This window comes from Stigmatopora nigra, chromosome 1, assembly GCF_051989575.1.
Source record: "Stigmatopora nigra isolate UIUO_SnigA chromosome 1, RoL_Snig_1.1, whole genome shotgun sequence".
Taxonomy (NCBI): Eukaryota; Metazoa; Chordata; class Actinopteri; order Syngnathiformes; family Syngnathidae; genus Stigmatopora; species Stigmatopora nigra.
Window position 1 is genome coordinate 3,772,032 of NC_135508.1, and position 24,737 is coordinate 3,796,768.

Below are 24,737 nucleotides of genomic sequence, written 5' to 3' on the forward strand. Positions count from 1 at the left end.
CAGCCTCCACCAAGTCAGACTTTACTGTTGACTTTTGTAAATACGCCCGGCGAGTTTTAAAAGACAAAAAAAATAGATGTATGAAGATATGGGAGTTTAATAAGCCAACAGTTTTGAAATGCAATAGTGGCAGCCGGGTATAAGGAAAGTCATTTTACTGCTACTGTTAACATTTCACATTCTGTCAGACTGAAATCATTGTTTTATTTGTGTATTGGAATTTCTATGACTATGAGGGTCCATTGGAGGATAAGAAGCAACTTCATGCTTAATGGCTTAATGTAAAAGCAGTTTTATATAGAAGGCGCAGTAGCAGTGGTAGGAGGAGTAGTAGTTGTAGTCGTAGTAGTAGGAGTGGGAGTGGCAGGAGTGGGAGCGGTAGTAGTGGAAATAGTAGTAGTAGCAGCGGTAGCAGTAGCAGTAGAAGCAGTGGTAGCAGTAGTGGTCATGGTGGTAGTAGTAGAAGTGGTAGCAGTAGTGGTCACGGTGGTAGTAGTAGAAGTGGTAGCAGTAGTGGTCACGGTGGTAGTAGTAGTAGTGGTAGCAGTAGTGGTCACGGTGGTAGTAGTAGTAGTGGTAGCAGTAGTGGTCATGGTGGTAGTAGTAGTAGTGGTAGCAGTAGTGGTCACGGTGGTAGTAGTAGAAGTGGTAGCAGTAGTGGTCACGGTGGTAGTAGTAGTAGTGGTAGCAGTAGTGGTCACGGTGGTAGTAGTAGTAGTGGTAGCAGTAGTGGTCACGGTGGTAGTAGTAGTAGTGGTAGCAGTAGTGGTCACGGTGGTAGTAGCAGTAGTGGTAGCAGTAGTGGTCACGGTGGTAGTAGTAGTAGTGGTAGCAGTAGTGGTCACGGTGGTAGTAGTAGTAGTGGTGGCAGTAGTGGTCATGGTACTAGTAGTAGTACTATGGTAGTAGTAGTACTATGGTAGTAGTAGTAGTAGTACTATGGTAGTAGTAGTACTATGGTAGTAGTAGTACTATGGTAGTAGTAGTAGTAGTACTATGGTAGTAGTAGTGGTGGTCATGGAAGTAGTAGTAGTGGTCATGGTAGTAGTAGTGGTCATGGTAGTAGTAGTGGTCATGGTAGTAGTAGTGGTCATGGTAGTAGTAGTAGTGGTCATGGTAGTAGTAGTAGTGGTCATGGTAGTAGTAGTAGTGGTCATGGTAGTAGTAGTAGTGGTAGCAGTGGTGGTCATGGTAGTAGTAGTAGTGGTCATGGTAGTAGTAGTAGTGGTAGCAGTGGTGGTCATGGTAGTAGTAGTAGTGGTAGCAGTGGTGGTCATGGTAGTAGTAGTAGTGGTAGCAGTGGTGGTCATGGTAGTAGTAGTGGTAGCAGCAGAGGTCATGGTAGTAGTGGTAGCAGCAGAGGTCATGGTAGTAGTGGTAGCAGCAGAGGTCATGGTAGTAGTGGTAGCAGCAGAGGTCATGGTCGTAGTGGTAGCAGTAGCGGTCATGGTAGTAGTGGTAGCAGTAGGAGGAGTAGAAGGAAGAGGAGTATTAGTGGTAGCAGTGGTCATGTAGTAGTGTTAGTAGAAGTGGTAGTCGTAGGAGGAGGAATAGGAGTAGGTGTAGGAGGAGTAGTAGTGGTAGCAGTAGTGGTAGTAGTAGAAGTAGTAGTAGTGGAGTAGGACTAGGAGGAACAGGTTGAGGATTTTGTTATACACCCACCAAATGGAGCTAAAAGGGATTTCATACCATGCTTAACCAATATTTATCCATATATTAGGCCCATTGAGAGGTCTTTTAGTTGCACCTCATACTGCAGAAGATTTTTAAACCGACCAGGCCTTGTGTACAAAAAAACACCGTCAGCCACAATAACAGAAATCAAGTGTTTTTTTTTTTGGGCGGTGAATCGTTTCCAGATAAGTTGGTCTGTCTATTAAAAAAGATATGTTCTCAAGAAAATTTTGGGGTGGAGCAAAATAAATAATGTGACCTGTCACCAAAGATGAGTTGATGTCATGCAAAAAAAATAGCGAGGAAAAACAAAATGGATGGTCGACAATGAAAAGCTGATCTTTCAACCAAAGATAAGAAATGACAAAATTCATAGCCTAGCGAAGAAAAAGAGCACGACAATAATGAGATTCATATCCAGCAAAGACAGAGAACTTATAAAAAAAACAGATTACATATTTGATTATGTTTGATATTCAACACTTGAGCACTAGCAAAAAAAACCGATGTTGACTTGATCTCTATTTTTAATGAATATTAATGTCATATTTGAGCTATCAGGACGAGAACATCTGTTAAATCTGAGTTTAGCCGTCAATGTTATTAAAAAATACACTAAAAATAACATTCCCGGATTTGTAAAATCCATCAAATGATACTTTTATTTGGGCTATTAAATTTATTATATTTTTAGTATTTGTTTGGACAAAAAAGTCAGTGAGTTATTGCTTGGTCAATTAGTTGATTAACCCTGGACTCGTAAATACTGTTGGATTGACATTTGCCGTTCTTTTTAGCTGATTTGGTACAAATTTTAGAGCCGTGTCGGCCATTCCCCCGAAAGCTTTTGACCCCGATATGTTGGCTAGAAGAATTATGGGACTTGTCAAGACATTCATTCATTCGTTTAGCACTTATCTGAATGGGAAAACATGCTTTGAATCAAGGCGGACAACGGGAAGTAGAGACCTGAAAGCGATACAGATTATAACACTTCCTTGAGGAATTTAAAGATACAGTAATACCTTGATATACAAGTGCCCCGACATATGAGCATTTTTTAGATACGAGTACATTTTTGAGCAAATATTTATCTTGAGATACGAGACAAATTTGGAGCAAATATTTGTCCTGAGTTACGAGAGGAATTTTGAGTAAACATTTATCTTTGAAACGAGACATTTTGTGCAAATATTTATCTTGATACGAGACAAATTTTTAGCAAATATCTTGAGTTACGAGACACATTTTGAGCAAATGTATGTTTTGAGATTCGAGACACATTTTGAGCAAATGTATGTTTTGAGATACGAGACAATTTTTTTGCAAATATTTATCTTGAGATACGAGACATATTTTGTGCAAATATTTATCTTGAGATACGAGTCCAATTTTGACCCAACATTTATCTTGAGATACGAGACAAATTTTGAGCAAATATTTATCTTGAGATACGAGACCAATTTTGAGCAAATATTTATCTTGAGATACGAGACCAATTTTGAGCAAATATTTATCTTGAGATCCGAGTAAAATTTGGAGCAAATATCTTGAGATATGAGACAAATTTTGAGCAAATATTTATCTTGTTACGAGACCAATTTTGAGCAGATATTTATCCTGAAATAAGAGGTAAATTTTGAGCAAATATTTATCTTGAGATACAAGACAAATTTGGAGCAAATATTTATCTTGAGATACGAGACAAATTTTGAGCAAATATTTTTCTTGAGATACGAGACAATTTTTTAGCAAATATTTGTCTGGAGAAATGAGTCAAATTTTGAGCAAATATTTAACTTGAGATACGGGACAAATTTTGAGCAAATATCTTGAGATACGAGACAAATTTTGAGCAAATATTTATCTTGAGATACGAGTAAAAAATTTAGCAAATATTTATCTTGAGATACGGGTAAAAAATTTAGCAAATATTTATCTTGATGTACGAGTCAGATTTTGAGCAAATACTTATATTGACATACGAGACATTTTTTTCAGATGGCTGGAACAAATTAATTATTTTTAGTTCATTTCTATGGGAAATGTTCATTTGAGTTACAAGTAAATCAACATACGAGCTCAATCCCGGAAAGAATTAAACTCATATCTCGAGGTACCACTGTACTTCATCACTTAAGCAAAAAATACGGCATATATGTAAGAAAATATGGTTGTAAGAGTAAGAGTAAAGGTAAGGGAAATAGTCCTAAATAACATCTATGGCTCAACTAGCCAAAGTTTTCAGGTTTTACTTGTTAAATTCCCTGCTTTCCACCCAGGTTTTGGTCTCCTGACGTTTAGTGCTTCTGAAATGCCTCAGAGTCAGTCCTCAGGCGCCGAGTGTGTGTGTTATTGTGCGTCTGTGCGTGTAATCTTTACTGTTCAAAGGATAGAAGGAACATTGAACATTTCAGGGCAATAGCAACAAAGTATAAATCTCTTGAATGCATCTTTTTATTCATTAAATAAAAACTGGTCATAATGATTGTGTCACGTAGTGCAAGCGTCGAAACGGGGATGGAACCAATTGTAGGAAAACAAGCCGGGTGGTGGTAAGTCACTGTATTTGACGGCCTATAAGTCGCTGTTGTTGTTTTTTGTAGTTTGGTGACTAATATGCCTTTTTTTCCCCAAGATGACTTCTTTCTCCTTGTGCCCTGCGATTGGCTGGCCAGTGATTCCGTGACCGGACGTTTGGTTGCCGGTCTTTTGGTCGCCGGTCTTCTGGTCGCTGGTCTTTAGGTCGCCGGTCGAATGGTGACAGAGATTTTACTGTTGAAGCCAGCTTTCAAAATTATATTTGTGAGAGAGTTTAATATCTAGGAGAGATAGTTTAATATCTAAGAGAGATAGTTTAATATCTAAGAGAGATAGTTTAATATCTAAGATCGTTTAATATCTAAGAAAGTTTAATATCTAAGATAGTTTAATATCTAAGATAATTTAATATCTAAGATAGTTTAATATCTAAGATAGTTTAATATCTAAGATAGTTTAATATCTAAGATAGTTTAATATCTAAGATAGTTTAGTATCTAAGTACTGTTTAATATCTAAACACTGTTTAATATCCAAGTACAGTTTAATATCTAAGTACTGTTTAATATCTAAGTAGGAGTTTAATATCTAAGTCCTGTTTAATATCCAAGTACTGTTTAATATCAAAGTACTGTTTAATATCCAAGTACTGTTTAATATCAAAGTACTATTTAATATCAAAGTACTGTTTAATATCTAAGTCCTGTTTAATATCAAAGTACTGTTTAATATCTTAGTACTTTTTAACATCTAAGTCCTGTTTAATATCAAAGTACTGTTTAATATCTAAGTACTGTTTAATATCTAAGTACTGTTTAATATCTAAGTACTGTTTAAAATCTAAGTACTGTTTAATATCTAAGTACATTTGACTGAAACCAAAAGACCGGTGACCAAACGTCCGAGCACCCACCCATTCAAGCTACCAAATGAATTGTGTGGCAATGTAAAACGACTCCACACTAAACCCCACCTCTGCTATTTTTTTCCCAAAAAAAGTCCTATTGTCATCTGCTCAATTTCGCCTTCTCATCTCATCTCCCCTTGACAAACAAAAGCCCAAAAACATCGCGACGCCTTCACCTCTCCATCTCCCACTTTAACTTTGACGTTAGGCAATATGGCCGTTTAATTCCCTTAAATTCCAAGCGTATGGTTGGGTGGTGCCGGGTACGCCACTTCAATGCGTAAAGCTGTTAAGCAGCAGCTGCTCCGCTAGATGTTTTGTCCCTTTGGAGCTGAAATATTGATCAGCTTTCCAGCAGACCTCACAGATTTGGGCCCCAACGGTCCATGTATAATTGAAGTGTATAGCGCCCCCTCTCTCTCTCTCTCAGTGGCGGGCCAACTGGGAGAAGGAATTAAGCACAAAAGTACCCGGAAAGCCTCTCTGTGCCTTTGTCCATCAATCATATGGCTTTTCCACATAGAGTAGTTGGTAGACTGGCTACATTTACCCAAAGGGGGCGTCATATTGCGACTCGGGTTCGATACTGGTCATTATAGTACTTCTAGTAGGTTGTTTCAGGCTAATGAACTTTCATACCAGGTGGCAGTCGGCCATTTTTACACAAAATGGTATTCCCACAAAGATTAAAATTTGGGTGAAGTCCGTCAGATTTCATGGACTTTTTTACAAAGATTTTTAAATAACTCATAATTGGGTTTCGTTAAACTTTTGAGGAGGGTCGAAAAAAATCCTTCTTGTCAAATCGAATATTGTATTTTTTTACATGAATGCAAGTTTTTGTGTACTCGGACGTTTGGTCGCCCCGGACGTTTGGTCGCCCCGGACGTTTGGTCGCCCCGGACGTTTGGTCGCCCCGGACGTTTGGTCGCCCCGGACGTTTGGTCGCCCCGGACGTTTGGTCGCCCCGGACGTTTGGTCGCCCCGGACGTTTGGTCGCCCCGGACGTTTGGTCGCCCCGGACGTTTGGTCGCCCCGGACGTTTGGTCGCCCCGGACGTTTGGTCGCCCCGGACGTTTGGTCGCCCCGGACGTTTGGTCGCCCCGGACGTTTGGTCGCCCCGGACGTTTGGTCGCCCCGGACGTTTGGTCGCCCCGGACGTTTGGTCGCCCCGGACGTTTGGTCGCCCCGGACGTTTGGTCGCCCCGGACGTTTGGTCGCCCCGGACGTTTGGTCGCCCCGGACGTTTGGTCGCCCCGGACGTTTGGTCGCCCGGACGTTTGACAACATGACAGAGAGTTTACTGTTGAAATCAGTTCTCAAAATTATATTCATTGTTTGTGGCTCTCTTCGTCAAAAAGGTTCCTGACCCCTGAATTAGGGCCTCACAATTCGAAGAGCAAGGGTTCAATCCCGGGTTTTTTGGGGGGAAAAAAACTAATTGAGCACTCCAAATTCTGTAATTGTCTGGGAAATAAATCAAGATGGCTAGGACAAGCTCCAGCACCCCTATTACCCTTGTGAATAATTCACAGAACACTTAATAAATGAATAAAAACTCCTAAACTGCTTCCAAAACATATCCCACCTAGAATCGAACCCTCGATCGCAGAACTGCGAGTCCTAACACGCTAACCACTCGTACACCCTTTGAATATATCTTATCCCAACAAAATATTTACACTTGAACACAAATGTGTGGTTGTGGCGGTTGTGTACAGCTTTTTGTAATAAAAATAAAAAAGTAAATGACCTCTAGAGAGCCACAATATGAGGTTTACAGTTATCCATAGCAAACAGCAAAGCAAAAGCAAATATATCCGCCGCCTGTTGTGGTTTACAATGTGAGGCCAATGACAGTGGCAAAGCAAAAAGATTTGTTCAGATTTATAAAAACTAACATCCACTACTGTTTCACATCCAATTTGGATAAAGAAACCTACTAATCTCAATGAAAAAAATCTGGGATTAAAGTATTGCCCAGATTTTCACCATCAATCAATCCCATAATCAACTGTTTTAAGTGAATTTCCTCTAAGTAAGAATCAGGTATATAATACAGTGTTCCCTCGCTACTTCGCGCTTCAGTTATTGCGGACTCAGAGCTTTGCGGATTTTTTTCAGGAAAAATAAATAAAAAATTAAAAGATAATAATTTAAAATTATAAATTACATCATTTTACAAGAGGTGGAAACAAAATATTCAATAAGAATTAGTAATTGCATCAAAAAAAGGCCATAGAAATGGTCAATAACATGGTGAGAGTTCAGGAATGGCATTGATGACGTCATGGCTGTTTACAGGCCCAAAAAAACAATGTTCACAACTCCCAATAACAATGTTTCTTACGTGCAAAAAACCTTCAGAATATCCTTCATCCGGACTACTATGATGTTTTTGCTTGGTGGTGCTTTTGTGCACGTGTTACACGTTTCTTTAAGCATTTTAGAAGGGCCACGCCTACTTCGCGGAAACGCAGCTATTGCGGGGGGTCCCGGTCCCCATTAACCGCGATAAGCGAGGAAACACTATGTACTATAGTATATATGTAACATTTCATATATTCCAAACTTCTTATTCTATTATTAGTCCCTCTAGTAATATATAAACCTACATAAAAAATGTAATAAATACGGTAATAACAAACATTGAATATTCGTCAACTAATCTCTGAGAATGTTTACTCGCATATAAGCCGCTCTGTGTTTAAGCCACACCCTTAAAAGTGTTGAATTTTACAATTTCTCTCGTGTATATACAGCATATACAAAATATAATAAGAAATAAAGAGCCGCGTTCATTTTGGCCGGGAGCCGCATATGGCTCGTGAGCCACATGTTTGCCACCCCCTGATTTAGAGTAATTTTTGGGCTAATTATTGTGCGTTGGTCACTTTCTGCTAATTTTGGGTCATTTATAGGGTACGCCATGTTGGTTTTGGGGGTATTTTATGGTTTCTTTGTTCACTTTTTGGCTGCCATTGATGACAAATATGATAAAATTGAGCAAAATGCAAAAATATTATCATTAAATTCTATATGTACTGTATGAAGAAACTATAAAGTCAGGCAGTGATGGGTAGGAAAATGTCTTTAAAGGGTGGAATTAAAGGCATATTTTTCCCACAGCTATCTATAGAGATGCTATTCTCTTATTTAGTTCCAAGAAAAATAGTTTCCAGAAAAGGAAGAGAAGTTAAAAGTTGGCATTTTATCTAAAGCACGACTGTCAAATTGATCATGTTGCAAACCGAGGGAGAAATGCGTAGCTCATCCATGTGAGGATGGTGAAGTGAAGTGATCCCAACGAGAAATAATCGGGTAATAATCAGATTGCATGGTTGATTTTTTTTTTACTCTCGGTTGAGTCGTGCTGTGGTATTTTAGGCGCAACATTGCCCTCTGCTGTTCATTAGTAGTAGTGCTAAAGGGAAATACATTTTGACAGTGGTGAAAAATCCATCAACTTTTGCAATGCTACTTTTATCTTTTGCTCTTTTGTGAAGCGATCTTAAGTTTTTATGAAGAAAATACATTGCTTCGCAATTATGACTGGTTGGATCAAATAAAAATCAAATAAACTGTCAATAAATTGCTTAGAAATCCAAATGTTATTGTCAGTATATTATATTTTCAGTATATTATAGCAAGGGTTGGTTCGCGGGTCGCTTGATTTCAATTTTTATATAAATGGATTAAAAGAATTGGATTAAAATCCCTGAATATTCAGTTTTTTATAGATCTAAAACAATGTTTAGTTGAGATTTTTTAATATATTTTTAGATTTTACAAAATTATTTGAACTAAAAACAGAAAAAAATGATTAAAAAAATAACAATTATTGATTTAAAAGGGGGAAAATCAGGAAATTAAATATACTCCTATACTCTTCATTTGAATTAGATCCTAAAACAGAAAGTCACCACTCATAATTTACTTTCCCGGGCCACACAAAATGATGTGGCGGGCAAAATTTTGCCCCCCGGGCCGCCACTTTGACACCAGTGGTATATATTGTTGGTTTATTTGAGGGCAATAAAACTCTTTTTTTTATGTTTTTCATTCATTTTTTAAAAAAATATTTGACTAAGAATTTTTGAGGAAAATAGTCATTAGTTTTTATAGATTTTTGCAACAAATCCTAAAAATCAAAAGGGAAATAAAACAATACACCCAATTAGAGTATAACAAAAATAAAATATTGCCTCAGAAATCAATATTTGCAAGCCTCTTCTTTGTTTTGCAAAATAAAAATAAACAGTACAAAGTCATATAATATTCAAGCCCAATTTTCAATCCACATAATTTGATCTAATTTAAAATAAAACTATTAACCTAAACGTGAAATGCATGAAAACCCCTTTGTAAATTTTCATAAATAAAACTCCCTCTATTTGTTTTTGTGTGTTGACATACTTGTTAATTATAGTATAAGATCACAGTCACAAATGACTGTAATTTCAAGACCACTACGTGACAATAAGCCCACCCACCAAATCAAGGCGTTAAAAATACCATTCAAACTCAACTGCCACTCAAAATACAAAACAAAACTAATTACCATCATGACTTTCCACAAAATGGTCATTTGAATTACTAAGTGTAGCCTTCAAAACAAATTCATAATTAATAGAAAATAAAGTAACAAAAGAAGCAGTTTCATTAATAGATTACAATGAAAATGAGAATTACCTCATCTAGGCTTAGTTTCTTGTTTTTGGTCTTCTGGGGGGTGCTTTTCCAGGTTCTTCCGAAGAAGTACTGGTATTTTCTATCAAAAAATGTGACTCGCAGTTGGTAGGTCCGGTCTGGCTCAGCTAGTTCAGCTTCAGGATTCTCCTGGGAAGATAGAAAACACCGTATTTTTTTAATAAATGTTTTGGTGGGTATAAGTTGCAATAATGAACTTTACTACTGCGTTAAATACAATTGGTTGTGTTCTGTTTGTACTTGTGCTTGAAAAAAGGCTGCCATGATGAATTGATTGGTTATAAAAATTAAATGATGTGGTGTGTAAGTGTTGTTTTTTTGGGGAAAAAAATTAAAATCTGAAAAAAACTACAATTTCCATAGTACTTGTCTAATGGAGTGCCAGTCAATTATGTAACTTTTGTCGATTAATCATTTGGAGACTTCGCAGTAAATCACTGGTGTCAAAGTGGTGGCTCAGGGGCCAAATCTGGCCCGCCGCATCATTTTTTGTGGCCCGGGAAAGTAAATGATGAGTGCCGACTTTCTGTTTTAGGATCAAATTAAAATGAAGAGTATAGATGTATATTAATTTTCCCGGATTTAACCCCTTTTAAGTGAATAATTGAAATTTTTTGAATATTTTTTTTCTGTTTTTAGTTCAAAAATCCTTCTCGAATCTCAAAATATATTAAAAAAAAAAGCTAAAATAAACATTGTTTTAGATCTATAAAAAAAACTGAATATTTAAGAATTTTAATCCAGTTCTTTTAATCAATTTATTAAGAATATCTAAATATTCTATCTAAAATGGTCCGGCCCACATGAAATCAAGTTGACGTTAAATCGGCCCGCGAACCAACCCGAGTGTGACACCCTTACACTAAATAGTAATTATTTAAAAATAAATAGAAATTAAATATACATCTATAGTCTTCATTTGAATTTGACCCTAAAACAGAAAATCGCCACTCATCATTTACTTTCCCGGGCCACACAAAATGATCAAGCGGGCCAGATTTGGCCCGCGGGCTGCCACTTTGACACACGTGAACTAAACCCTTTAAAAAAATCATACATGCTGGCCTAGTTGAACCTGGTTCCAGTTTTTATCTGGGATCGGCCCCAGCACCCTTGTGAAGATAAGCATTTCAGAAAATGAATGAATCATGTTACCCATACTGAACCAACCACTTAACTTACTGATGTTGCTTTCCATATAATTAACTGTATTGTACTGTATGAGGGTAAATATCAGTCATTATAGTACTTTGTTGTTTCCTCCCATTGCAATGAAAGCATCTCTCACGAGCTAGCAGGTGTTAGCATTTGAGTCTTGTCACCTTCGGTACGTGAGCCGTCGAGCACCGTTTTAATGTGAGTTGAACGCCGCGGGACTGAGTGAAGTGGCTGTCCACAGACTGGCGCAACATCGGCTCCGGCGGTGGAATCAAGCGGCCCCTTTCAAACAATTCTTTCCAGCCGTCCGCCATCGATGTGATCTCCTCCGTTTTCACCATCGTAGAAACAAATTTAATCACATATATCCGTAACCTCGTCCCCAATTAACGTCCATAATGTATACCAGACGCTATGTGATCAGGCAATCAGGGAAATGTGTTTTTTTTCCCATAAAGAACCGTGGTTGGACTTCTCTACATCAGAACCAGGGGGTCGCCATTTTAAAATGAGATCATACCATCTTATGCGCGGGGTTAAACGTGAAATTCATGTTCAAACTACGAGTAATTATCAGGAGTAATGCGCTTCTTAATAAATGTACGCACGAGAGAACATATATATACGCGGATAAAAATATTTTAGAGCGACTTTTAATTAGTATAACGTTGTTGAAGAGTTTCAATAAGTGTTGATACACCTTAGGTTTGGTGTCGCCTAGGGTTAGCGTCAGTTGCTATGGTAATAACACGTTGCCATGCTCCTCTCCATCTCAGCTTCTCGTGCTGGAAATTGTCACTGGACATAGTTTTCCATCAGAGTATAGTTTATTATAGTCTTATATGCACGAATAAGACATAAAATTGCAGTATTAGAAATCGATTTAGTCAGCAAACCAAACTGCAGAAAATATACATTGATATTCTCATACATTCCCCAATGACTATAATGCTACAGAAAGCGAAGATTTCTGACGCAAAATGGCCGACAGGACATAACGCTCATCCTCGTAGGTTTGTATTGCTTATCAGGCATCCAGGCTTATATATGTGCTATCTATGAGCCAAAAGAAATGTGATGGGTGGAGCCAGCGTAGACTTGGGTAGATCACCTTAAATACGAGACAATACATCGTAGTATGCAAGTTGTGTACAACTACATACTAAGTATAAAACGAAACAGGAAGCGGATTTTTTTTCGGCTTTCACAACAAAATGAAACCTTTTAAAATTAGGAGCCTTCACGATAACAAAAAGTACGGAATAGCAGCGGGCGACCTCAAGGAGTTGCTTAAAAAGGGGTGCAACTTGTTGCAGGTTGGTTCTTTTTACTTAGCGATCTCAAAACTGTGAATAAACATTAAAATAGCATAAGAAAGTTGGACGGAAATATCTCAAAAATGGTATTGTTGGAATGGCGATAGAATACAGTCGAATGCAAATATTGTCCAATAGTAATAAGTAACGAATAACGTATCTCGGCTACTTATATTGACTGTCTAAAAAAATAAATGTTAAAATACCAGTTATTGGAATTATTAACATAACAGTATAATTATCATATTTTGAAAATTAGTTCAAGAACAAAAGACTTCCTGTTAGTTGTTTTTGTTTTGCGGGCTACTGTTTTTTTCAGTTTCTCACACAATAGTTCTTGTAAAAACATACATTTTAAAAATTATTATCTGAGCTAATAAGTATTAAAAGCACTTGCTTATTTTGTTTCAAACGTATACCACTTTCGGTAAAAAAAAAAATAATAAAAATAATGTTATTTTGTTAAATGTCTATTTAAAAAAAACACGAGTACCTTCCATTTTTCGGTAAAAAATATAAATAAAATTAAAAAAATAAAGAAACATGCATGCAATGTAGCTTTTAACTAAATTGTTTTTTTTTTGTTTTAAGTTGTGTATTTAAAAAAACAAGGGTTACTCAAATGTTTCGGTAAAAAAATAATTAATTAATTAAATTAAGAAAGATGCATGCAATATTTTTTTGTGTATTTAAAATATATATATATTTATATATATATTAATGTTTTTTAGTAGAGCTTTGCCCAACTCCACTTTGTAGTTGCTGGATTTTCCCACTTATATTTTTGTAAATGGTGTTGTTTTGCAGGTTCCTCTTTCCGGTGCAAACGTTTGTTTGTACGCGGACGGCACAAAAGTAACCAAAGAATTCTTGATGACGTTACCTGGCAACACAGAATTGGTTCTTCTCGGTCGGGATGAGACGTGGGGCGGAGGTAAGCACCGGCTATTATTGGCTATCGGCATGGGTCCCATCTCCGGCCATCTTTGTCCATCAGCTGTTTGTGACATCGCTCACCTGCTGGGCTCAAACCAGCACACTGAGGACCTGATCCAAATGGCCAAGGGCTTACTCTCCGATGAGAAGTCTTTCAAGAGGCAGAAGATCCTCAGTGACCTTCTCAGGAACCTGGAGGACACGTCAGAGCTGGAGAGTAGAGATGAGGACCAGGATTGGTTCACCGGTGAGTAATCACTTTGCACATTGAATACATTCAAAACATCAAAATTGTTTTATTTATCACCCAATAACATATAATGCAACTGTATACGGCCTGCACAAGAAGTTTAAATACAGCCAACGTACCGGTGCACTTCCCAACTTTAACACCAGATGGAGCTAGTCATTTCTTTCTTTATTAGCTCACAGGTCAAAAGCGGAGCGCCCGCAGGAGCCAATCCAGTAATACTTTGAGATAAGAGCCTAATGCGTTACAGGACCAAGCTCATAAGTCGATTTACTCGTATCTCAAATCATTTTTAAAATTAAAATGAAGTTAAAATGAAATCAAAATGAAGAGTATAGATGTATTACATTTCCTGATTTTTCCCCTTTTAAATCAATAATTGTCATTTTTTTATCTTTTTTTCTATTTTGTAGTTAAAAAATAATTTTGTAAATTCTAAAAATATATTTTAAAAAGCTAAAATAAACATTGTTTTAAATCTATAAAAAAACAGAATATTCAGGGATTTTAATCCAGTTCTGTTAATCCATTTATATAAAAAAAATCTAAATATTATATCTAAAATGGTCCATCCCACATGAAATAAAGTTGACGTTAAAGCGGCCCGCGAACCAACCCGATTCTGACACCCTTGCCTTAAAAACAATATTAGGAAAGCCTCCAAATTATTTTCCACTCAGGCCTGCCGACTCGCTTCAAGACCAAATCCGCCTACTTGAAGGACAACTGCGCCTGCAGGATACGAAGCTACAAAAAAGAGGTGGAGTCCCGATCCATATCACCGCCCCCTGACACGCCCAACCTCACCCTCAATTTCCTCCCTAGTTGGACGAAGCCGCCAAGTCGGAACACGAGGCCAAAGTCCGACTCGGGTGTCAACAAGCATCGGAGAAACTTTCTCGGATGCTTCGGGCGGACAAAAACATCGGCTGCTACTTTGACCGAAGCCAAAAGGAGGCGTGGCGTCTTTGTACCCGAGAAGGCTGGTTTACCTGCCAGGTAGGTATCGGACTGCCGCCATCTTTGAAGGGGAAGAATTTCAGACGCTCCACGCCGTCCGTCTGTCCGCAGGGTTCCTTTGACCAGGCCAAGTGTCCGTCGCTTCACTCTATCAACCCGTATGGAAGCCGTGAACGGCGAATCTTGTTCAGCACCTGGAATCTGGACCACAGGTTTGACACTTTTACTCAGGCGAACCATTCACTTAAAAAAAATGTTGAAAAATATATTTGGAATATTTACCAGTTGTACTTCATTTGAAATGGGTGGTTAGCATGTCGGCCTCGTAGTTCTGGGGTTCTGGGTTCAAATCCAGTTTGGTCCACCTGTATGGAATTTGCATGTTCTCGCTGGGCCTGTGTGGGTTTTCTCCGGGTACTCCGGTTCCCTCCCACATTCCAAAAACATGCATGATAGAATGATTGGACACTCTAAATTGCCCCTAGCTACGAGTGATTGGTTGTTTGTCTCCTTGTGCCCAGCGATTGGCTGGCACCTGGCCCAAAATCAGCGACCAAACGTCCCGGGTCGACCAAACGTCCCGGGTCGACCAAACGTCCCGGGTCGACCAAACGTCCCGGGTCGACCAAACGTCCCGGGTCGACCAAACGTCCCGGGTCGACCAAACGTCCCTGGTCGACCAAACGTCCCTGGTCGACCAAACGTCCGGGCGACCAAACGTCCGGGCGACCAAACGTCCGGGCGACCAAACGTCCGGGCGACCAAACGTCCAGATGACCTGGTGCCCATAAATAGCTGGGATAGGCTCCAGCACCCCCCGCAACCCTAGTGAGGACCTTTGGTCGCCCGGGTGAATATAATTTTGAGAGCTGGTTTCAACAGTAAACTCTGTCATGTTGTCAAACGTCCAGGTGACCATACGTCCGATCGACCAAACCTACGGGCGACCAAACGTCCGTGCGACCAAATGTCCGGGCGACCAAATGTCCGGGCGACCAAATGTCCGGGCGACCAAGTGTCCGGGCGACCAAAAGTACCTGGTACCCATAGATAGCTGGGATAGGCTCTAGCACCCCTATAACCCTTGTGAGGATAAGCAGTTGAGAAAATGAATTAATAATAATTCATTGCCAATTTTAAAGTACATGTCATTAACCAAAACAGTTAAAAAAATGTATTAACTGTTTGTTTTTCCAAGGATTGAAAAAAGGAGGAGTGTCATTCCTGCTCTCCTGGAAGCACTACGCCATCACAAATACGAGGAAATCAATTTGGACTACTTTTACCGACTTCTGTTTACGTGGGAGAACCTAAAGCTCGTTCACATCGTATGCCACAAGAAGGAAGCCCATCACTTGCAATGCGATCCAAAGCAAATCTTGACACAAAATGACAAAAAGCAACCAAAAAAGAAAATACGCTTTAAATAATCTAATCACATTTCATGCTAACAACTGAATGACCTCATATTTGACATGATTTTTATCATTTGAATGATAAGTCTGTGATAAAGGCTCCGCCTTCTTTATTTTTATGAAGATGCCTCATATCTGGTAATGCGATTTGTATCATGATTTAAAGGTTGATTCCAATAATGTAATTTATGACGATGATTGTCATATTTGCATATTACTCAGGAAAAAAATGACAATTTTTTTAGCAATTTATTTTTTAGCATTGTTTTAGATTTGAACAACATTTGGCTTTTTGTATAATTTTCTCAATTTTTTGGTAAAATTAGATATGACAAAAATTGTTATTACGATTAAAAAAATGATCAGTCAATAATCATAATAATGATCACATATTTTTGTTTAAAAAAATGTGAAACTTCAAACTTCTGTGAATAAGAAAATAAATTAATTTCAACCTTATTGAAATATGAAAGTAACTATGTTACCTTACTTTATAAGAAAAGACAATATGAAATACATATTTCCCATTTTAAAACGTTTTTCCTTTTTTAATGCAAAAAAAACCTTACACTATGAAAATTAAAGAATAAAACCTTCAAACATTTTGACAGACATCTTAATTTTTTCAAAAATTCTAACCAAAAGTTACTTAACAGTAGTCCAAACTTGCTTAAATTAAGGATTTTAAATATGAATAAAAACATTTTTAAGTGGCAGGTCAAAACATTCCCGATATACAAATCACCACCAAACCAAAATATAAAAAATAATGAATAATAATTTTGAAAGTTGGCTTTTTTGGGTGTACTCTTTGAATTTTTATTTAAAATATTTAGTTATATTTTTTATGGGAAGCTGCCCCATTCACTAAAGTGGAAATTAACTGAGGTATTTCTAATATCGCAATATATTACAGAATTGATGTTTTTTCAACACCTTTAATAAAAATGACATTTTGGTTGCATAATTAAAGATAATTCTGTTTCCTGCTATAAAGTAGCAACCATATCTATCCTGCTAATAAGTGCTTTGTTGCCCTATAAATCTTCCTGACTTATTAAGTTAAAACTAATATCAAAGCGCTAGTAAAATATAAACTTTTCAAGTGATTTTTTAGGCATCTTAGCTCAAAATGACTATTTTCTCGCATATTTGTCGCTAAAAAATGACGACTGAATCAAGAGTACGGCTTATATGCGCATAAATTGGATTTGACATGCACAAAACTGCAAGGTGACAAAGACGAAACGCCATAACGAGAGAAAATATGGCCGATACGGTCATTTATTTCAAAATATCGAAAAGATAAACAGATAAAACGCTAAATTAAATTAATTTTGATGTCTATGAATTAAATTTGAGAAAATAAATAAATTGTATCTTGCATAAAACGTGAAAAAAACTCACTTGTGCCTGCCATTGCTCGCTGAGGGTGCCGCTATCTTACCTAGGGATGCCAAACGAGACCACTACGAACACAATTGCAGGTTGTATTGGTCACATGACATCCTTTTTGAATTTGTCTACGTGCAGGCAACACCCTTTTGGAATACAGAAAGAAAATATTGTATAATAATTGTAGTCATATCTCAGAAATATCAAATTTTTCTCAAGATTTTCCCCTTCAAAGTAACACATTCGTACTCCCTATTAAAACCATGAATATGGAAGGTAATTTGCGAATCAAGGAGTGGCTTATACGAGGGAAAATGTCAAATTGGACGATTTGAAGAAACATTTAGGGGGGGACTTGTACGCGGGGGAGGCTTATATGCGAGAAAATACAGTAATTGTAGTTTGCATTATCATAGAAACAATCACTGCGTCTGAAATTTGCATAGAAAAGTTATTTGGAAAAAATCATTCCATATGAATAAGGCATAGAGCTCAGCAGAAGAAAAGCTATATTATTTAAGTATGATTGAAACAAAAGCATAGGACAAGGGTGTCAAACTTGGTTCGCGGGCCGCTTTAACGTCAATTTGATTTCAGGTGGGCCGGACCATTTTAGATATATAGATTTTTTTATTTTTATAAATGGATTAAAAGAACTGGATTAAAAGCCCTAAATATTATTTTTTATAGATCTAATACAGAGTTTATTTTAGATTTTTTTTTTTTTAATTTATTTTTAGATTTTACAAAATTATTTTGAACTAAATACTGAAAAAAAATATTAAAAAAATACAATTATTAATTCAAAAGGGGTTAAATCAGGAAATTTCATATACATCTATACTCTCCATTTTAATTTGATCCTAAAACCAAAAGTCGGCACTCATGATTTACTTTCCCGGGCCACAAAAAATGATGCGGCGGGCCACATTTGGCCCCCGGGCCACCACTTTGACACCTGTGCCATAGGACAAAAACCACTTCAATGCAAAAACAAGTAGGAAAATTTACAATACCTGCATCTCAAAGTGGACATTTTCCTCAAATGTTAGCCACATTAGCATAAGAAACACTTTGGCATCTTTTGAGAAAATACCGAAAAGTTTGTCTGAGTAGTCTCTCGTCATAAAGCGTTATGACCCTCCTCTTCCTCTTCATCACTATCCTCCTCCGGAGCAAAGTAATGTCGCCGTCTTCGCACCCTGTGTCGCCGGGAAGAAGTTGCCGAGCATGTTTGAGGGAAATCCTGCCCGGCAACACAGCATTTTTTTTGTAATTTTACCAAAATCTTTTCAAAACGGCGGCCATTGCTTACCTGTACTGCGTCCAGATTTCCAAAAAACTGCTCCACGGGAAGAATTTGGTTGCTGTCGTCATCCGGGAAGACATTTGTCTCAGGTTCGGCGCAATCCATTTCCTCGAACCAGTCGTCAACATCATGGTGGGTGCGCATTGGTGTTCCTCTTAGGTTTTCTTTGCCTTCCTTGCCATCGAGCAAAGGCGACGAAGAGCATCGCCGCCTGCCCGCCGACTGTAGACACTCGCAGCTGATGCGAGACCAGCCCTCGTCGTTAGCGGGCGAGTCGACGTCGGCGCTGCCCGTCGAGCTGCTTTCTGCTGCGGGGTGTTTTTTCGGATTTTTTGCGCATTTCTTCCTTGTGGTCGAAACCTGTGACCCAGTTCGCCATTGAAAAACAAAAATTGACCATAAACGGTGATCAATTACCGTATTTTCACGACTATAAGGTACATTTAAAAGTCTAAAAAACGATGTGTCCTTTGTGTGTGTCAAATACAGAAATAGCACTTGTTGCTGACACTGCGGCTTTAAATGTGATGCGCCGTATAGTCGTGAAAATACGGTAAGTAACGTTTGGTTTTATGTTACTCTGGAATTTCCATTTAGCTGAAAAAAACTAACTGAAACTTGTATGCTGTTTAGGACAAATTCTCAACTAGAAAAATTAATGTGTGTGCAAGTTAACCAACCTTTTCTGGAGATGTAGCTGTAGAGATGTTCTTCCTCTTTCTATTCTTTAATTCATTGCGTTGACCTGGCATCTGTGTAAAATAATTACTATAATAATAATACTGTTTCATAGATGTCAGTGTCATCCAGAACATATTTTCAACTTGTTTTTACGAGATGAGGTCATAAAATAAATTAAATTGAATTTTACTAACAGAAAAAGACGAAAAATACGAGAAATTACAATCACACTACGAGAAGAACATTCTCAGAGATTCATTAAAAATATTAAATAAGGTAAAATAAACAAATTAAATTACAGCCAAAAAAAGGGTTAAGCAAGGTTTTATCAGCTGCGGAACTCAAACTACCCTACATTTTTTTAAAATTTCAAAATAAAATATTGACCTATTTCTTTATATAATTGTAAACATTTAGCTGTGAAGTATTTATAAGTATGTATTTTTTTAAATACCGAGAATGATAATTGTATTAACGGTAAGGTCATGTGTTTAATCTTGTGCAGAAATACTGTCCAAAACATTTTCGTTTGTGTGGTTAGTCATGGGTTGAAAGTATGCTAGCTAGTTAGCTAGCTAAGAAGACTTACTATTTTGACAACAGTACATTACACGACTTTAGCCGTCATTCTATCCTCTTGAAAAGACTCTTACCTCGTGTACGTCACCTCAAACGACTTATTCGACCTATTAACTAGATAAATTAGTTTTCACATGACGCTAAAGTCTTCTTTACGTTGTTGTTTTTCTTTTTTTTTCCCGGTTCCTCTCGGCCGCCGTCCTCACTTAGCCTTGCCGACGCCTCGATAGTTCACGTTCAGGTCAGACTGATGACGTAGTTATCCTGCGCCCCCATATCAGTCTGTACATTGATGTCATTAATACTAAACTAGATGTCATCTGTGCGCCGGAAGAAAACAGGAACAAATGCCGTTTTCTTATCTTTAACACTAGAGGGAGCAAGTCACTTAAATAGTAGAAGTTCAGTAATTTCTTTTAAATAGTCCAACGTGATTAAATTGAGCTATTTTGGCTGTTTTTTTGTTAGAAACAATTATTTCACTGGTATATCTTGCAATGTATGTAATACATATTTACACAAAGTTACTATGAATGCATCAAAGCAACAGAAAAATTGATTTAAAAAATGCATATTTCACTTTTAAATACAGATGATGCCTCTACAGGATTAATATGAAAATATGAATTGATTATGACTATCTAAGACAATTTGGGTTCAAATCCAGGTTAGTCCACCTGAGTGGAGTTTGCATGTTTCCCTGTATGGGTTTTCTCCGGGTACTCCAGTTTCCTCCCACATTCCAAAAACATGCCTGGTAGGTTGATTGGACACTCTAAATTGCCCCTAGGTATGAATATGAGCATGAATACTTGTTTGTCTCCTTGTGTCCTGCGATTGGCTGGCCACCAATTCAGAGTGTCCTTCACCTCTTGCTTGAAGTCAGCTAGGATATGCTCCAGCACCCCCTGCGACCCGAGTGGGGATAAAGCAGTTGAGAAAATGAAATGTGACTCGTTTTATAACTAAGTCAAAAAGGTCCCCAATTCCTGCCCTAGGGGTCCACTTTCGGCCCACCGACCAGTTTTGACACCACTTGGTTACTATGTCAGGGGCAATGGATATGTCAAATTCAAATAAGGATAAAAAATAAATTAAATTATAGCCAAAAAGGGTTAAGCAGTTGAGAAAATGAAATGGGACTAGTTTTATAACTATGTCAAAAGGTCCCCAATTCCTGCCCTACGGGTCCACTTCTGGCCCGCCAACCACAGTTTTGACACCAGTGGGTTAAAGTGTCAGGGGCAAGGGATATGTTAAATTCAAATAAGGCTTAAATTGGGACTCGGTTCGGAATTTGGTGTAAAAAAAAGAGTGAGGGAGGAGAGAATAGTATTGGAAGGAGGTGTGTGTATAATGGGGGTGGGTCCACGTGGGACATTTTAGTCCCACACGACTGTGTCTCACTCACTCTCCAGATTGGCGTCTCCGCCATGGGGGCGCATTCTCTTGGGGGTCCTTCCCGGGATAGAGACACCCAGTTGAGAGAAGATGGTGGCGACTACTAAACAAGATGGAACAACTTTTCCGGAGAAAACGACTGGGTCTACTGAGTCTTTCCTTATTCTTCGCTTCTCTCCTCTTAATCCACAAGCTCAAAATCCCCGAAAAGAGCGTCCCACAGAGAACCCAGGGGTCCACCACCGTGACGACCCTAGGGAGGAGGATAAGTACTCCGTCCTGGGATGTACAGACACTCCAATGCAGGGAAGACAGCACTGTAAGAAGCAAGGACTGGTTCCAGAGATTAGACCCACGTTTCCATCAATTTATCTTACATAGACACTGCAGGTATTTCCCTATGTTGATTAACCACCCGGAAAAATGTGAGGGTGAAGGAGTCCATCTCCTCATGGTGGTTAAGTCGGTAATCGAGCAGCATGACCGGCGTGAAGCGGTTCGGCAAACTTGGGGTCGAGAATACACAACAGTTGGGAATAAGAAGATTAAGACCCTCTTTCTTTTGGGTAGACCTTCCATGGGAAAGGACATTAAGAACCTCCAAAAACTGATTGAGTACGAAGACCGTTTATATGGGGACATCTTACAATGGGATTTCATGGATACCTTCTTTAATTTGACTCTAAAAGAAGTTAACTTCCTCAAGTGGTTCCATATTTTCTGCCCCAACGTGGAGTTTATCTTCAAGGGTGACGACGATGTATTCGTTAATACCGACAACTTGTTGGACTTCATCGGTTTCAAGATGGAGGAACGCCAGGACGATGTTTTATTCGTGGGGGACACTATCTCCAAAGCTATTCCGATTCGGAATAGGCAGAGTAAATATTACATCCCCAGGGAGCTTTTTGATAAGCCATATCCCCCGTACGTAGGAGGAGGGGGTTTCTTAATGTCCTCGGAGTTAGCTAGGAGGCTATTTGTGGCGTCCCAAGAGTTGGAGTTGTACCCTATTGATGATGTCTTTCTGGGGATGTGTCTACAGAGGTTGGGGGTGAGCCCAGAGACACACCCGGGTTTCAGGACCTTTGGTATTACCCGGAGAAGGGTGAGCACTATGAATAGCGAGCCGTGTTTTTACAAGAATTTAATGGTGGTGCATAAACTGAGTGTGGAAGAGCTTCTGAAGATGTGGAGGTTGGTGCAAAGGGAAGAACTGGTTTGTGCAATGAGGACTTCCGTGTGACGCCATTGGAAGGATTTTTTTTTTTTGCAATCTATTTCTTGAGTTACCGTATTTTCTTGCGTATAAGTCGCTAGTGTGTATAAGCCGCAGCCTTAAAAATGCATTAAAATTGTTGAATTTTACAATTTCCCTCATATAAGCCGCACCCTTAAAAAGGGATTAAAATAGTTGATTTTTACAATTTCCCTCATATAAGCCGCACCCTTAAAAAGGCATTAAAATAGTTGATTTTTACAATTTCCCTCGTATAAGCCACACCCTTAAAAAGGCATTAAAATAGTTGATTTTTACAATTTCCCTCGTATAAGCCGCACCCTTGAAAATGCATTAAATTTGTTGAATTTTACAATTTCCATCGTATAAGCCTCACCCTTAAAAATGCATTAAAATTGTTGAATTTTACAATTTTCCTTGTATAAGCCGCGCCCGTGTCTAGGCCACACCCTTAAAAATGCATTAAAATTCTTGAATTTTACAAATTCCCTTGTATAAGTTGTGTCCGCTTATAAGATGCACCCTTAAAAAAATGCATTAAAATAATTGAATTTTACAATTTCCTTTGCATAAGCCAGGTCCGAGTATAAGCCGCACCCTTAAAAATGCATTAAAATTGTTTTAATTTTATAATTTCACTCATATAAGCCGCATCCATGTATAAGCCGCACCCTTGAAAATGCATTAAAATTGTTGAATTTTACAATTTCCCACATATAAGCCACACCCAAGATTCACAATTTTTACCTCCATATTCATGGTTTTAATAGGAGTACAAATGTTTTACTTTGAAGGGAAAATCTTCAGAAATGGAAGTGTGTCCGTAAGATGGCGGTGCCCTGAGCGAGCAACGGCAGGCATGAGCATTTTTTACATTTGATGAAAGATACGTTTTTTTCTCGAATTTCATTCATAGGCTTCAAAATTAATTTTGTTTACTGTTCTCTCGGTTTATCTTTTCTCTTATTTTGAAATGACCGTGCATGTGCAATGCCGATTACCGACGACAATGCCTATGTCTGATTTTCATTTTCATGTCAAGTCTATTTTGTGTGCATATAAGCCATACCCTTGAATAAGTCATTTTTTTAAACGACAAATACGGCTTATATGGGAGGAAATACGGACATTTTTCCAGTTTGACTTTTGGGAAACCACTATGGTTCAGGTCTATGGTGCCATTTTGAATTTGAGCCTTGTGGATCTCAAGTAAAAAAAATAATGGGGTGACTCTTGAAGCCTTACAGGACAAAGAATTTACTTGACAACAATATCAGGGTACATGTAGTGCAAAATAATTTTTTGTTTGTAATATGGTGGATATCTCAACTAAATATTATCATCATACTATCATTGACTGTTTGTCTTTGTGTCTTTATCCTCTGAATCGCATGTCGTGGGAGTTAGTGGGGGAATCTTGTTAGCATGTGTGTTTCACAGATCTGAGACCTATTGTTCAACCCTGGGTTCCTGTAAAGCATGTTTGTCAAAGTGGCGGCCCAGGGGCCAAATCTGGTCCGCCGCATAATTTTGTGTGGCCCGGGAAAGTAATCATGAGTGATGACTTTCTATTTTAGAATCAAATTAAAATGAAGAGTATAGATGTATATTATATTTCCTGATTTTCACCCTTTTAAATCAATAATTGTCATTTTTTAATCATTTTTTTCTGTGTTTTTAGTTAAAAAATCATTTTGTAAAAACTAAAAATATATTTAAAAAAAAGCTAAAAGAAACATTGTTTTAGATCTATAAAAACTAAATATTCAGGGATTTTAATCCAGTTCTTTAAATCCATTTATAAAAATAAAATCTAAATATTGGCCGGGGTAGGCTCCAGCACCCCCCGCGGCCTATGTGAGGATAAGAGTGAGGGAATAATGTAATCCTTACATACGAAGATTATTAATAAACTTGAAATAAATCAAAAGTTGACCTGAATTAAGACTGAATAAAAATTAAATGTAATATGTCAATCAACTGAAATGTTACTAAAAATATTGGTAATAAATTAAACATAAAATAAGTCACTAAAAACTCAAGATAGAAATATTGAAAAGCTTAAATTCATACATACAAACTGAAATGATGGATGAAATTAAAAAAATGGAAATAAATACAATCATCTTCCGTAACACTAGGGTCGCGGGGGTGCTGGAGCACAAAAAAAATCTCATTTGATTGGTTCATCAACCAAATAACTACATGAATATGATATAAAAACTCAGTAACCTTTATTATTAAATACAAAAATGGGTCTAAAAT

General features: G+C 37.9%; 4 protein-coding genes across 5 annotated transcripts in view; 2 read left to right on the forward strand and 2 right to left on the reverse strand.

Moving 5' to 3' along the window:
* Positions 1 to 11,701, reverse strand: part of nphp4 (nephronophthisis 4) — a 145,376-nt gene extending 133,675 nt beyond the window's left edge. The window contains exons 1-2 of the mRNA XM_077721610.1: positions 11,155 to 11,701; positions 9,815 to 9,961 (exon numbers count right to left, since the gene is read on the reverse strand). Coding sequence (XP_077577736.1) covers positions 9,815 to 9,961; positions 11,155 to 11,331 — 324 coding nt within the window. The 5' untranslated portion in view covers positions 11,332 to 11,701. The remainder of the gene's footprint in view (positions 1 to 9,814; positions 9,962 to 11,154) is intronic.
* A 60-nt stretch (positions 11,702 to 11,761) lies between these two features.
* dffb (DNA fragmentation factor, beta polypeptide (caspase-activated DNase)) lies at positions 11,762 to 16,364 on the forward strand. 2 transcript variants are annotated; one of them, XM_077721631.1, is made up of 6 exons: positions 11,762 to 12,003; positions 13,114 to 13,489; positions 14,173 to 14,252; positions 14,318 to 14,491; positions 14,564 to 14,664; positions 15,651 to 16,364. In XM_077721631.1, exons 2-6 carry the CDS (start codon positions 13,180 to 13,182, stop codon positions 15,880 to 15,882), a joined length of 897 nt encoding a protein of 298 aa, XP_077577757.1. In that variant the 5' UTR covers positions 11,762 to 12,003; positions 13,114 to 13,179; the 3' UTR covers positions 15,883 to 16,364. The 2 variants fall into 2 exon arrangements, with proteins under 2 accessions (XP_077577757.1, XP_077577748.1); XM_077721622.1 differs by lacking the exon at positions 11,762 to 12,003 and adding an exon at positions 12,185 to 12,306.
* A 1,242-nt stretch (positions 16,365 to 17,606) lies between these two features.
* c1h1orf174 (chromosome 1 C1orf174 homolog) lies at positions 17,607 to 20,072 on the reverse strand. The gene is made up of 4 exons (XM_077722826.1): positions 19,906 to 20,072; positions 19,252 to 19,323; positions 18,578 to 18,931; positions 17,607 to 18,508 (listed from the first exon to the last, which is right to left on the reverse strand). Exons 2-4 carry the CDS (start codon positions 19,321 to 19,323, stop codon positions 18,386 to 18,388), a joined length of 549 nt encoding a protein of 182 aa, XP_077578952.1. The 5' UTR covers positions 19,906 to 20,072; the 3' UTR covers positions 17,607 to 18,385.
* A 1,126-nt stretch (positions 20,073 to 21,198) lies between these two features.
* On the forward strand, positions 21,199 to 22,603 carry b3gnt7l (UDP-GlcNAc:betaGal beta-1,3-N-acetylglucosaminyltransferase 7, like). The gene has a single exon (XM_077729198.1). It carries the CDS (start codon positions 21,345 to 21,347, stop codon positions 22,476 to 22,478), a length of 1,134 nt encoding a protein of 377 aa, XP_077585324.1. The 5' UTR covers positions 21,199 to 21,344; the 3' UTR covers positions 22,479 to 22,603.
* Positions 22,604 to 24,737: the final 2,134 nt, after the last annotated feature.

What these genes read in the sequence shown, in the direction of transcription:
- dffb (XM_077721622.1), top strand. Translation starts at nt 12,205, where the DNA reads ATGAAACCTTTTAAAATTAGGAGCCTTCACGATAACAAAAAGTACGGA. An exon ending in AAGGCTGGTTTACCTGCCAG is followed by an intron (nt 14,492 to 14,563) that starts GTAGGTATCGGA and finishes GTCTGTCCGCAG; the next exon opens with GGTTCCTTTGACCAGGCCAA. An exon ending in ACCTGGAATCTGGACCACAG is followed by an intron (nt 14,665 to 15,650) that starts GTTTGACACTTT and finishes TGTTTTTCCAAG; the next exon opens with GATTGAAAAAAGGAGGAGTG.
- b3gnt7l (XM_077729198.1), top strand. Translation starts at nt 21,345, where the DNA reads ATGGAACAACTTTTCCGGAGAAAACGACTGGGTCTACTGAGTCTTTCC.
- c1h1orf174 (XM_077722826.1), bottom strand. Translation starts at nt 19,323, where the DNA reads ATGCCAGGTCAACGCAATGAATTAAAGAATAGAAAGAGGAAGAACATC. An exon ending in CAGCTACATCTCCAGAAAAG is followed by an intron (nt 18,932 to 19,251) that starts GTTGGTTAACTT and finishes ACTGGGTCACAG; the next exon opens with GTTTCGACCACAAGGAAGAA. An exon ending in GAAATCTGGACGCAGTACAG is followed by an intron (nt 18,509 to 18,577) that starts GTAAGCAATGGC and finishes GTTGCCGGGCAG; the next exon opens with GATTTCCCTCAAACATGCTC.